This window comes from Seriola dumerili, unplaced genomic scaffold (genome assembly GCF_002260705.1).
Source record: "Seriola dumerili isolate Sdu_G_001 unplaced genomic scaffold, Sdu_1.0 BDQW01000199.1, whole genome shotgun sequence".
Classification (NCBI taxonomy): domain Eukaryota; kingdom Metazoa; phylum Chordata; class Actinopteri; order Carangiformes; family Carangidae; genus Seriola; species Seriola dumerili.
In genome coordinates this window covers 765,221-777,457 of record NW_019174454.1, presented here as the reverse complement: position 1 = coordinate 777,457, position 12,237 = coordinate 765,221, and the positions used below count along the sequence as shown (strand labels likewise).

At 41.0% G+C, this 12,237-nt stretch overlaps 1 protein-coding gene across 4 annotated transcripts in view; it reads left to right on the top strand.

Moving 5' to 3' along the window:
* The window catches only part of arhgef12 (Rho guanine nucleotide exchange factor 12), a 37,812-nt gene that overhangs the window by 5,003 nt on the left and 20,572 nt on the right, over positions 1-12,237 (top strand). For all 4 annotated transcript variants that reach the window (XM_022753817.1, XM_022753819.1, XM_022753816.1 and 1 more), the window contains 2 exons: positions 11,123-11,143; positions 11,924-12,015. In XM_022753817.1, the coding sequence (XP_022609538.1) occupies positions 11,123-11,143; positions 11,924-12,015 (113 nt within the window). The remainder of the gene's footprint in view (positions 1-11,122; positions 11,144-11,923; positions 12,016-12,237) is intronic.

Genomic DNA, 12,237 nt, shown 5'->3' with positions numbered 1-12,237 from the left:
ATAAACAAAATATCTTTGGGCTTTGAGCCTTTGGTCAAACAAAAAAAGTACTGAACACTTTGTAATACACCCTATCCCACTGCTATGAAATGAGTGTGATTTTCACCACAGGCAGTGATGTTTCAGGATTGTGATGGAATTCACTTTGTTCCTTGAGCTAAATTCAAGAGCAGACATGAAATCTTCTGAATAATTTTTAACCATGCCATAATCCTAGTTATGATAGCCTATGGGCATTTCTTCTTCATTAAAGTCTTTGTCATAGCATTTTTTTTAGGTCACAGCAAGTTCTTGTCAGCCTTAATATCACCAGGTGGTTGTCAGCTGATGCTTTTTGATTATTTAGGGCAGCGGTCCTGAGATGGGGGGCCGAGGTTAGTCTATAACAGGAAATGATATGGGCCAGGGTGACAACCAGTATTATTGTGGAGATTACGGGCTACCGGGCGGCTAGCTCTGCGTCCTTGCACTTCTCGGTTGGGAACGGGACCGCCGGTTTCTCAGCTGAGAGGCTTCGAGTAGCAGGGAGATGGGTGAAGTCTTGTTTTTGCACCTGTCCAATAAGCAGCGCTAGTTTAAGCTCAAATACTTTGATGTGGGAATACATGCCAGATTAGTTTTCCCTTGCCTTGGAGCTGCAAGTTGAGGCCGTTTAAAATTTCTGACACATCTGTTAATAAAGGCGAGGTCCCATTTCCATTCTGTGTCGATCAGCTCTGGGACAGTTTTTCCCTTTGTCAGGAGAAAGGCATTGATTTCGGGTAGCAGGTCGTAAAAACGCTTCAAAACTCTGTCCCGGCTTAACCAGCGGACTTCAGTGTGGTAAAGCACGTCTCCGTGGGCTGATTCTAGCTCAGAGAGAAAGGCTTGGAACTGCCTGTGTTTAAGTCCGTTTGCTCTGATGAAGTTTATGCAGGACACAACCACCTTCATGACAGATTCCCACCTCAGAACTTTGCAGCTTGACGCTGGCTCGGTCACGATCAAAGTCACGTCAGAATATACCATTGTGTGAGGAGGTGAAGATGAGCCACTATTAACTATAAATAGCTCATAACTATGGTCAATTTTAATTAGAATGCCAACCTTTAAGTACGGATATGTTATGATGTTATGATAGGAAAATGCAATTTAATAAAAATTGGGATCGTTAAGTGGGCCACTCCAATTGCTTTGGCGGGCCGGATGTGGCCCGCGGGCCGTAGTTTGGGGACCCCTGATTTAGGGGTTTTCTTGGCTCAAAATGTGGCAAATCTCAAAAAAAAAAATTAATGGAAAATAATTTTAAACATGCTGCAGGTCGTGAGCATGTTTGCAAGACTACATCTTTTACCCTGCCTGTAGGAAGCACCAGCCATGAATTAGTTTCTTAAAAGCTCTTTAATTGGATTTATTTGCTGTTAAATGTGTTTCAGCTTAAATAATCAAGGGCCTCTGTTTACAAGGTGGTAAAACAATACATTTTACCCTGAAAAACAGCTTTACAGAACACCTCATCTGTTAAACAAATGCCACCAATAGCACATATGTTTTACAATATGGTGCATTGGTGCAGAATGTTGGTAGTGTATATGAAAATACCAAAGCAGCAGGACCACCTGTGTAGTCTTAGGAAATCAAACACAATAGTTCTGTTGTAAATCATGCCTTTATAAAGAGTGCCATGTTAGCAATTGGTTCAGAGAGGTGTTGATTCAGTCCCACTCCCACCTAAAAGTGTTTCTAATAATTTGTCCTCTATAGGTAAAATAAAGTATGACAAAAGTATCAGTTATCTCAAGTTGATCTTGCTGTGTTGTGGTACATCATGAGTGGCCGCAGGACTTGCATATGCACAGCAGAAAAGGAGAAGCAGTTTGATTGTGACCTTGATTATTGCATTGATTTGTAAGTATTTTCTCTAACAGTCTGGTCTCAGATTCTGTATTGCAGTCATGTTTAAGATCAATGTGAACGATTGTATATATTTTTGTAATTCCAGAAAGAGGACAATAATACGGCATTTACAGATACAGCCACAGGTGCACTGAGGCATATGTCGACCAGTTAAAAGGGAAATAAGTTGAGTCCTAACACTGGTTCTCTGACTCTTCTTAGTGAGTTGAATCTTTGTGATGTGAATTATGATTTCAAAGGCAACAATCAGCTAATCAAGTGGTACTGCAACTACTATGTTGTCCTTTGTTCTTGTGCCATCATTATTCTACTGCAGTTACAGTTGTCAGTGATACATTTAACACAGTGCACTGGAAGTAAGTTTTGGTATTGACGACATGGCTGCATTTTGGTTAAGGTGGGCAGCTTTATATTCTCTATGAAGCAAAGCTGCTGTAATATCATCTAGAATTTTACATAAGGTTGTTAGAAAAGCTGTGCGTCAAAGCTCAATTTGTTATTTTATTAGCTGAATTTTCTGTATTCAAACCTGAAAATCTAAAACCTGAAAGTCTCCACTGAATGTCTGGCCAGCTTCTTAGTCTTGTTTATTTATAGAATGTAAATGAAGACCTTAGGAAGACTCACACTTGGATGTCACTTTGGCAGGCACACACCAACTCTCACCATACTCTGTTCATTTCTTGCCAGGTCCTATTTCACTCTTTTTCACACACTCTCAATTGCATACATCTTTTATTCCATTCTTAGCATCAATCAGTCCATTTCTCCTGTCATCACCACATTTTTATTATACCTCAAGGAAGAAAGGTAATATTGCGTTAGATTTGCCTTCAACAATTATCCGGGTACAAATGAAAAGTGGACCAATTATTTAGAAATGATTAACCAATTCTGTGATTGGATTCTGGGTCTTTTTTACGTGTTTTGTGCAAAAACAAATGGATATTGAGATAGAAGAGGAGAGGGAGATGGCAGAGGGGAAAGAAACAGGCGATGTCCCGGGGGTAGTGATGTAGGAGAGTGGGTGGAGTCTGGACATTAGCTGGGGCTCTGAGTGCTGGGGGAGTTGGGGTCTATCACCCAGCCTTGTGATGCTGATGCTTGTGGACACCCTCTACAATCCTGCCCTGTTAGCCAAGAGAGCTCCAGGGCCCAAACATTACTTTCACTCCACAAAAGACAGGATCACAACAATAGAGAAAAAGGGGACAAGGGAAGAGAGCTGTCTTGCCCAAGTGTCATGTCCTCACATGTCCATGTAAGGGTTTTGTAGCCATGAACTAGGCTCATGCCTTCAAGCTAACTGTGGCACTTGTGAGGCCATGATATTCTGTGGTGGCCCAAGAGATTTATCATAGATTTCTTGTTGTTAAATTCTTCATCACATTTTACATCACATTGATTCTGTAAACATGCAAACTATACATATTTGTTCTAGTAAGAGCACATGTATGTCTGCTGAATCTTTACGTTAGATGTTGAAAAGCAGCATCACTGCTGTAGTTGATTGGATGTGATTTATGTGGCATGTTGAGACTCCACTCCCCTGGGATGCAGAATGAGGATGCTCTAATTCAATGCTTTCGCTGTGTGCTAGGAGAGGCTAGGAGACCAGCAACTTGCTGCTGCACTGTGATTAAACTTACACTGCCTGTTCCAGATGATTCAGGGGTGACTAGACAAACTTAACATACCCCTACTCTTTCTTTACAAGAACCAGGTTCAGGACTCAAGTTCTGTCACCTACCTGCAGTCATGTTGAGTGGAAGACACTGTTTTCTGAGTGACTTCATATCCCTTTGATAGGTGAAAGACAGGACAGGCAAAAGGAAGGTGAGGAGGACAAAGATGAAATTATTACTGTTTGGCTATAAGAATCTTTGGTGTAGGTATTCTTGTTGTCCCAGGAATGTCTTAATGACAGGCTGTTTCCCTTAGTGATGAATCACTCAGTATAAAGTATCATCGTGCTTTCACCAAGCTAGTTTTTTTTGCAGTAAGTATAGTGTAATAGATGGAAAATTTTATAGCTTTGGGGAGAATGAGGTGTCAGTAAAGTGCTTTTACTTCAGGTTGCATCAGCTTAAATGTCATCATAGGTCTGCATCTAACACAGTTAGTAAATCTTTCAGATCACCGTAGGATACCAAATCATACACAAAATTTGTCTTTTCAGGTGTTGATGTATTCTTAAACTGTGAAGTCAGGATCTCCCCCAAAACCAACCTGAACTAAAAAGGAAATTCGTGCATTAGGAAGACTTCAGTGATTTTCTCAGTTCAGAGAAGTTACTCATTGATTTAAAAAAAAAAAAAAAAAAAAAAGAAGTTCTTTGGTTTTGTGGCTGGGCTCACGACCAGCAGCAGTGTGGACAGTGTAGCATGTTGAACCACCTCCTTTGCTCTCACAGTGCCAGAGGACAGCAGACAGCATAGCGTGAAGAAATGTCTATCCCCCGGCCCTCATGTCAGGAATCCTGATGAGGTTTATTGGGGCAGAAAGGGCACCGTTTTCCCCCTGAGGCTGTAGCTTGAGCTCCACAGCTATTGCTCTTGTCTCTGTAACACACCACACCTCTCTCTCTCTCTTCCTCTCTCTCTCTCTCTCTCTCTCTCTGTCTGTCTGTCTGTCTCATACACTCACTTAACGCTCTCTTTCTTTAGAACCATATCTCACAATTCCCTATGCTACTTGGATACATGGCATAAGTCACATGTTGAGGGTGACATCGGTGTATTTGTTGTTACACTACACTGTAATACAGAAGGTGGTTTATGGAAGGAGTATCATTGCATGGGTGTAGACTGCTTCTTTCTCAGTGGCAGGGAGTGGAAAGCAGTGACGTCATACTGGCTCTGTGTTTGTGAGTGCACCCACATTGTGTGACTCAGGTATATGGATTAGATAACAAGCAGTGTGTGTGTGTATTATTTCCCATTGGCTGGCTGCAGGCATGAATCAGGCTGTTGAAGAGACTGTATCACTACACCATTGAGATAGAATCACAGACCAGTTTTAAACAGGTGGCATGAATGGCTGGCTGGCTGAAAAGGTGACTGCCAGTTCCATAGGGTACTTGGCAGGCCAGTGGCATGAGTCAGCGCAAAACCCAGCTGAGGACATTTGTGCCGTCACCACAGAGTTACTCTCCAACCCTGCCAAGGTTTCCAGTGTAATCTAACATCTAAAGATGTGCTGCAGTGTGCAAGGTTATGTTGTATTTCAACCTCTGGAATGGAACACACCTCAGTCTGATCTCTGCAGCCTGCAGGCAACTCCCAAAACTGTCCAATCCTCAGACTAGGCCCCACCTCTCCCAGCCCCAACAACACCTGTGCTATGCCTTTGGTTGGAGACTCAAGATAACTGCAGCAACTCTGTGAAGCACGAGTTACAACTGCAGCATTGTCTGAGAGGGAAAAGTCTGGGTAAAGTTTAGTTTATCAGGCATCCACCTACTTTGTGTCTTAGCTAGGATATATTAGATGTATCATGCCAAGTCTTATAGAGCTTTCACACACAGGGATACAAACTAGTTGGCAGTACCTGGCCTATCGCGAATCTGTATCTGTGTTATGTTGAGCATGTAATTTGCATACTCTGCTCTCCACCAGACACACCAACAATGTTGTCTCTGTTTCCACATGTAGTTCTTTTCTTTAATTTATCGGTAAATCATTAAAGACATATCATAGAAAATTAGGAAGCCAGAGGCTGCGACCATCAGCTTTTCCTCCATTTTGTTTTAAGTTCCCTGGCATAGTGGAGAGGAGCAATAAATAACTCTACTGCTTCTATTTCCGCTGCAATCAAGATGATCAAGTTTGTGTGAAAGCCAGAGCCTGGTTGTCACTCGCACTGCGTCAGAGGACATTTGCATAAAGTTGAGACTGTCCCAACTTTCCCTGTAATGTAGCTGGATTCTTTTTGAGTCTGTTGAGCGCAGTTGGGAATAGCAGCCTTTGCTGCCCCAGCTTCTTGAATTCGTATGTGTGACCAGACTGGTATCCTCATTTTTAGTTTGACGTGTCTGTTTTTGTGTTTGCTCTTTTAGAATATCTAATTAGTTGGCTATAGTTCAACTCTGAGTTAAACTTGAGTCTAAATGTGCTTAGATTGTTTCTAAGAGGAACTGAGAATAACCTGAAGGGCTTCCCCTGAATCTTGCATGAGTTGGTCTAGTTCCTTATTGTTCACTGTTTTCTTTCCTCTTCAGTTTGGGAAACCCTTTCACAGAAATGGCTGTGTGTCAGAGTCTTGCTCCCTCAGGGCTGCTCGTCCCTCCCTCTCTCACTACTTTTTCTCTCTTCATGGTCTGGTCTGGTCCTGGCCTCTCTTGCTGCCACTGTTGCTGCAGTTGGCCCAGCTCTGCCACAGTTTTCCATCAAAACACCAAACCTCAATGGAGCATTCAAGCCCAGGCCCGCTCCACTGCTGCCCCTCCCTCCCATCCCACCCTGTTCTGACTCTGCCTTCTCTCTCCCTTTCTCACTCCCTGCACATTTAATGGCTCCGTCCAGGAAGCGGTCCTAGCTCAGACTTGAAGACTTTTACAGTGAGATCCTGAAGAACTGAATGAAGAAAACTGATTCTTAAATGCTGTCTGTATGTTGTAGAAACACTGTTTTTGTTTTATTATTTTGTTTTCAGGGTTTCTCCATATCATATTTAGTCAAGTAGAACATCTGCAGAAAGATTTACATGGTCCAAGTTAATATTTTTTGTTTGTTTATGTTTTTTATAATAATTTTTTGAAAAGCAAGAAAACATTTTTGAACCGCTGCAGCAGAGCAAAGCTTCTATAGGCTGTTTATTGTTCTTACTTGACTCACATATTTATTTAAGCCTATAAATACTATTTTACAGAGTAAAATCAACGATCTAATAATATGCTTGCAGAAGTTATATTGCAGCATCACTACTGTTCACATTTTATGTCACAGTTTAAGTGTGTACTTTCTAGAGCTGCAACTAATGATTATTTTCATAATTGATTAATCTGTTGAACATTCCCTCGGTCAATCAATGCTTGTTTTGGCCGATCAACAGCACAAAACCCAAAAATATTATGCTTCTTTTATAGAAGAATAAGAAAGTCAGAACACATTAACAATTGAGAATCAGGTACTAAAGATTTTTTGGGATTTAAAAATGAACAAACAATTAATATATTATCACAATAGTTGCTGATTACCTTTCTGTCAATCAGCTAATTGATTAACCGACTGATTGTTTCAACTCTAGTACCTTCTCAGTTATCATACAAGTCGTGTTTTTGTTCTTACAACAGAGTGTGTAGTAGTGTGTTAAAAGTATCATTAGGACATACAGTAGAACAATAAACTACTGTTGTCTACTAGACAAAGGATTCACTGCTGATGTGAAACCATTGTGATAGTTCACCAGAGATTTACTGTGAAGTTATTTGAGCTGTGACTGTGTGCCAGCGATACTTTTTATGGAAATTCAATAGAAATGTTGCACTCAAGGCCCTTTAATATGACCAGTCAACCTTGCAGTGACTGGAGTCTGTAACAATCAAGATACAGGGCTACTGCAGCAAACATCTCCTCTCAGAATTTGCTTAGTCACAACTATGATTCCATTTCCCAGTGGCAAATACTACTGAATACATACAGAGGCACCTCTGACTAGCTCTGTGAGTATTTTACCCACAATCGAGCCTGTGAAGGTATTTAGCTGCACAAATAACTAAGACAGTTACTCATTTTTGAACAGTCAATCTTGGGCTAGTGTTAAGAATGCATATTGTCCTTAGCATATTGTCCTTAGCATGCAAGTGTAAGAACTGATACCTCAGTATGAGGCAAGCATGCTGCTATTACATGTTATCCTACAACAAATGAAATTAACATTTGCACATTAATGCATGTCATTGTTTTCAAGACATTTCGTATAATTATTTTCAAAGTATTACATATGTTATTAACCATATCTCAATCTCAAGTAATATTTTGGAAGTTCACATAAAGTACTGTTGCACGGTTGAACAAAATTTATGTTTAAGTCAATTGGGGAAATCCACACAAAGTTTAGACAATAAACCCACAAACCCGAGCATCAGTCACTATGACCACAGTTGATGAACTAGAATAAATAAAATGTTTGGGTTTTTTTTGTTTGTTCTTTCTTTTTTTTTTTTTTTTTCTTTTTTTTTTTTTTTTTTAGTTTTTCAGTTCCTTGACATTTAAGACTGTTTTACGGCATTTTTTGGACCTTTACTTGAGTCTGTTGAGTCATTTCATTCCAACAGATTACAGAGAGATTACTTTTGTATTTCAGCACTCTATTAAACCTTTATATTGAAAGCAGTCATTAAAAAGTGCAACCCCCCTCTCACCCTTATCCACTGCATTGTTTACGCTCCATAAATTTTAGCATAGCAAGTGTCTGCCAATCTTACATTTACCGTGTATATAGTGCACTATTGAATGGATTTTAGCTTGGCAACATATCTCTTTCCAATCTCTGTGGTTTCCATGAAATTCAATAGTGCAGAACAGTGCATCGCAAGGTAAACAGGGAAATGCAACTGATGTGATAACTGTGTTCTATTCTCTCTGAATTACCAGCATGAGTTAACATGTCAACTTTGATCAGGCTGGTGTAAGTGTGTATTCATAAGCCCTTTTTGCACATGTTATGGAGAAGAAAGCAAAAAAGAATGGGAATTCATGAGGCTACTAAGCCTTTCAGTTTATCTGTCTCGCTGCTATGTAAAATCAGGCCTGATGATTTTTCATTGTGAGCGGCTTTGCTAACATACAGGCTATGCTCTGGAGAGTCAAGTTAGCACTTATTTTGTGGTATTTGTCAGTGCCTTAAAATAAATTTGATCTGCCTTATTTGTCAATTCCTCATTTTCAACAGAGGGACACTTTTGCTTCCTGAATGAAAGTAACTGCCTGTCTCGATTCAAAATAGCTGTTATCATTGCACACAGTAGTTCTGAGGAGGCATTCAGTCTGATTGGTTATAGAAAACACAACAGAGCATAAGGTTTGCCAATGGAGACAAATTGCCCTATCACTCCAGGTATTTGTATTTGTATGGAAAATGATTTCTTCATCCTAGCTTGCCACTCTTTGTTTCATGATTACCTCTTTTTAGCGAAACTGGCATAGACACTCAGGCTTTTCACTTTTGTACGTCTTTTACAGTGTTCAGCATTTTTTTTCTTGGGTTTCAGTCTCTTGCTGCCTCTTAAACAGCTCATCCACCACTACTCAGGCCTTCTCGTCCTCTCTGTCCTCTTGTTTCTGTCCATGGCAGCAATCTTTCTCTGTCACCTCCTTTGGCCCTCTCCTTAGCCCTTAAATCTGTCTTAGGCAGGTCATTTCAAGCTAGGTGTTTTGTGTATGGACACTATTAAGACTTTGTATAGAGGTACAGCATTATGTCTGAAGGCATGATTCATAAGTCTAGTTCATCATAGACATTATAGACAGCCTGATGCATCATCCAGCCCCTAAGAACTTGGTTTGACTGTCATGTTTTCATTTGTTCCTGTATGATCTACCAAGAACAACATCTGCCTACTCAGTTTTGCCATCCCTGAGCTTGTGCATACGCATGTCCCACTTCGGCGTGTGTTTATGTGCTGACTTTTCCGTCTCTCCAATTCAGAGGTTTCTTAGGGAGTGGGCTACTTAAAGCTAGTTTTTTCTGCTGGAGGCTCTGGAACTTATTACAGTCTGAGGCATTTTCATAAACGGGCCATTCAGCTGCCCCTGCACGGGTCTGAATGGGACACACTGTCGCCAGGAGAAAGGGAGTTAATGTGGGCTAGTTAGTCGTGAGACCTCCCAATTACGAGAGACTGGTGTTCTGAAATATGTAGTTATTCGTACTAGTGTTCTGCTTCAGTTACCGGTTCCTATTGTGTAGTTTACATTTCTACAATTTACAAATAATCGACCATGTAGGTAAATTTAACATATTTTACCATGTCAAACATAGCTTGTAATTAACACTGTCTTACCAAGCAAAGATGCTGTGAATAAAGAGATGTGGGCGTTACAATAAAGTTTGAAAATGAATTGACTTTTATGGGATTATTTCCTGGCTGACACTATCAGTCTCTTCTATGTTTTCCACCTCATCACAATAAAAATAAAATGGTCTAAATTTAGGCTTTATGGTAACTATGTAACAATATAACTTTGAACCCAGTGGAAGTGGTTTTTCATACTGCATAAAGAAGACTGGCAAAACATGGCTACCTCTGACTGTAGAAACACAAGCTATGCTGACTGTGCAGACCCCACCAGGAATAATGTAGAGCTGAGGGGCCACCCAGATAATTGGCACAAACTTCATGAGTGTTCAGGAGATTTTCCATTCAGTGGAAAGTGTATTACAAATAAAATATATGATTAATATTACCCTTTAAATTGCAGTGGAATAGATTCTCTTAGAGTCTCTAAATGACTTACAGAGAGTCTAGAACCTAAATGGGAATTTTGCCCATTTTAAAGTGTAGTTTATGCCTTTATTCATCCTCCACAAAACACGAGTTAAAATTGGCTCTTGAATAAGAATCACCAGTTCCAGCCAGGTCAGGTTTTGTGGGCAGGTTACTCCTACAGATACTAATGCATGCTCTTTTCCCTTCAATGCAGTGTCAAAGTGAAGAGAAAGACTTAGTCTTAAATGTTTACTCTCAGCTACCTTTGAGAATTAACAGTGTAGTATCTTCTTAAATCTAAAATCTTTATTCATGATGCATATGCCAAACATCAAGTCAATACACAAATCTCTAACTTCCTGGAAAACACTGCCTTTTCCAATATGGTGCGGACAGTATCCCCTAAATTATGTCATCACTACATCGGTCTGTGGCAGTAATCGGTCTCAGGGCAGGCTGCCCTCGAAGGAAACAGGCCATGGATGTGATTACGATATGATTATTACAGTAAAGTCGTGATGTCTGTGAGGAACTAAATCACTGCTGACACGCAGCTGAGATCTGAGGACATTTGACCTGGAAAAGGCTTTAATCTGCAGCTGAAGAACTCTGGTATTTGATCAGGATTATCATGTTTACCACTATGTGGGTCTCAGGAGAAACTGTCAGCTTGGCATCTTGTTTTTCACCCTCCATACATGCATAAGCAGCTCAGCTTTTGTTTCCCTTATTACACTAGTCGTCTGTCAGTTAATTCCTGTGTGATACTGATGGTCATTCTGTTTTATCCTACAGGTTTCCCAAGAAAGCAAACAGGTAAGAATCTCTTATTTTCTCATATTTTATTGCAGAGACATGCATGCTTATGGGTAGGTAATCTTGTGGCAACACACATGTGCACGCCAGTGGTTTACATACACACAGCTCCAGATGAGGGAAATGAGGCAGGTTTTACTAGGTCTGGTGTGCTGCAACACAGAAGTCTTCAGAGTTTGGACCAAACATACCCCCCCACCCCCACCCCCCTCACTCATGTACACACACACACATACGCACACACAGTGACGGACAAAGGGGTCCCTCTTCTAAGGGCGGCCCATCACTGCCTTTCACTGTGAACAGAACAGTGGCCTTTCACAGTTGGGGCTGGTATAGGCAGAGGCAGCCATACATAGCCTCCCGAGGTTCAAGCTGGAGTCTGGCCTTGTGGCACCTCCTCTGAGGAGCGTCCTTTCTCTGGCCTTGCTCTCTGGGCACTCAGTAGAGCAGCTCCACATCCTCTCTGGCTGTCATATTATACAGTAGACACACTCAGCGTGATTCATACACTAGGAGGTCTCCCGGCCACACTATTCTCAATGCTGAAGTGAACAATTGTTGGTTCTGTGTGTCACTGTAATTCCTCCTGAACCTTCACTTGCGTGCAGCTTGTATACAGGATGGTAGTACAGCAAGACGCATGCATTACAATGACTTTGCAAAGAATGTTATGTATAAAAGACTACAGTGTTATATGTGACAGCACAGGACAAATGCCAGCATTTTGCTAGTTGGCTGGCGGCATTACCTTTTTCTCATGGGTTTTCCTCCTTCTAGAACCAGCAGCATTCTCAGTAAAGACCATCCCCCGGACAAGAAACCCAAAAGTGACAAAACCTCACTTCCCTCCAATGAATTTGACCCTACAGGTAACTTCCCACTTTCATTTTCAGGCTCATACTTGTTCTGTTTTTCTTATTCACTCTGTCCCTTTTTTTCTCTGTCACATACTCTGTCGTTTTTCCATCCTCTCCCTCAATCTCTGTATGCATCATTTTACCTGACTGCCTCATAGGTTTCTGTCTGTCTCTCTCTCACCCACTTATTTCTCACTGTCACTAACACACACACACGCACACACACACACACAC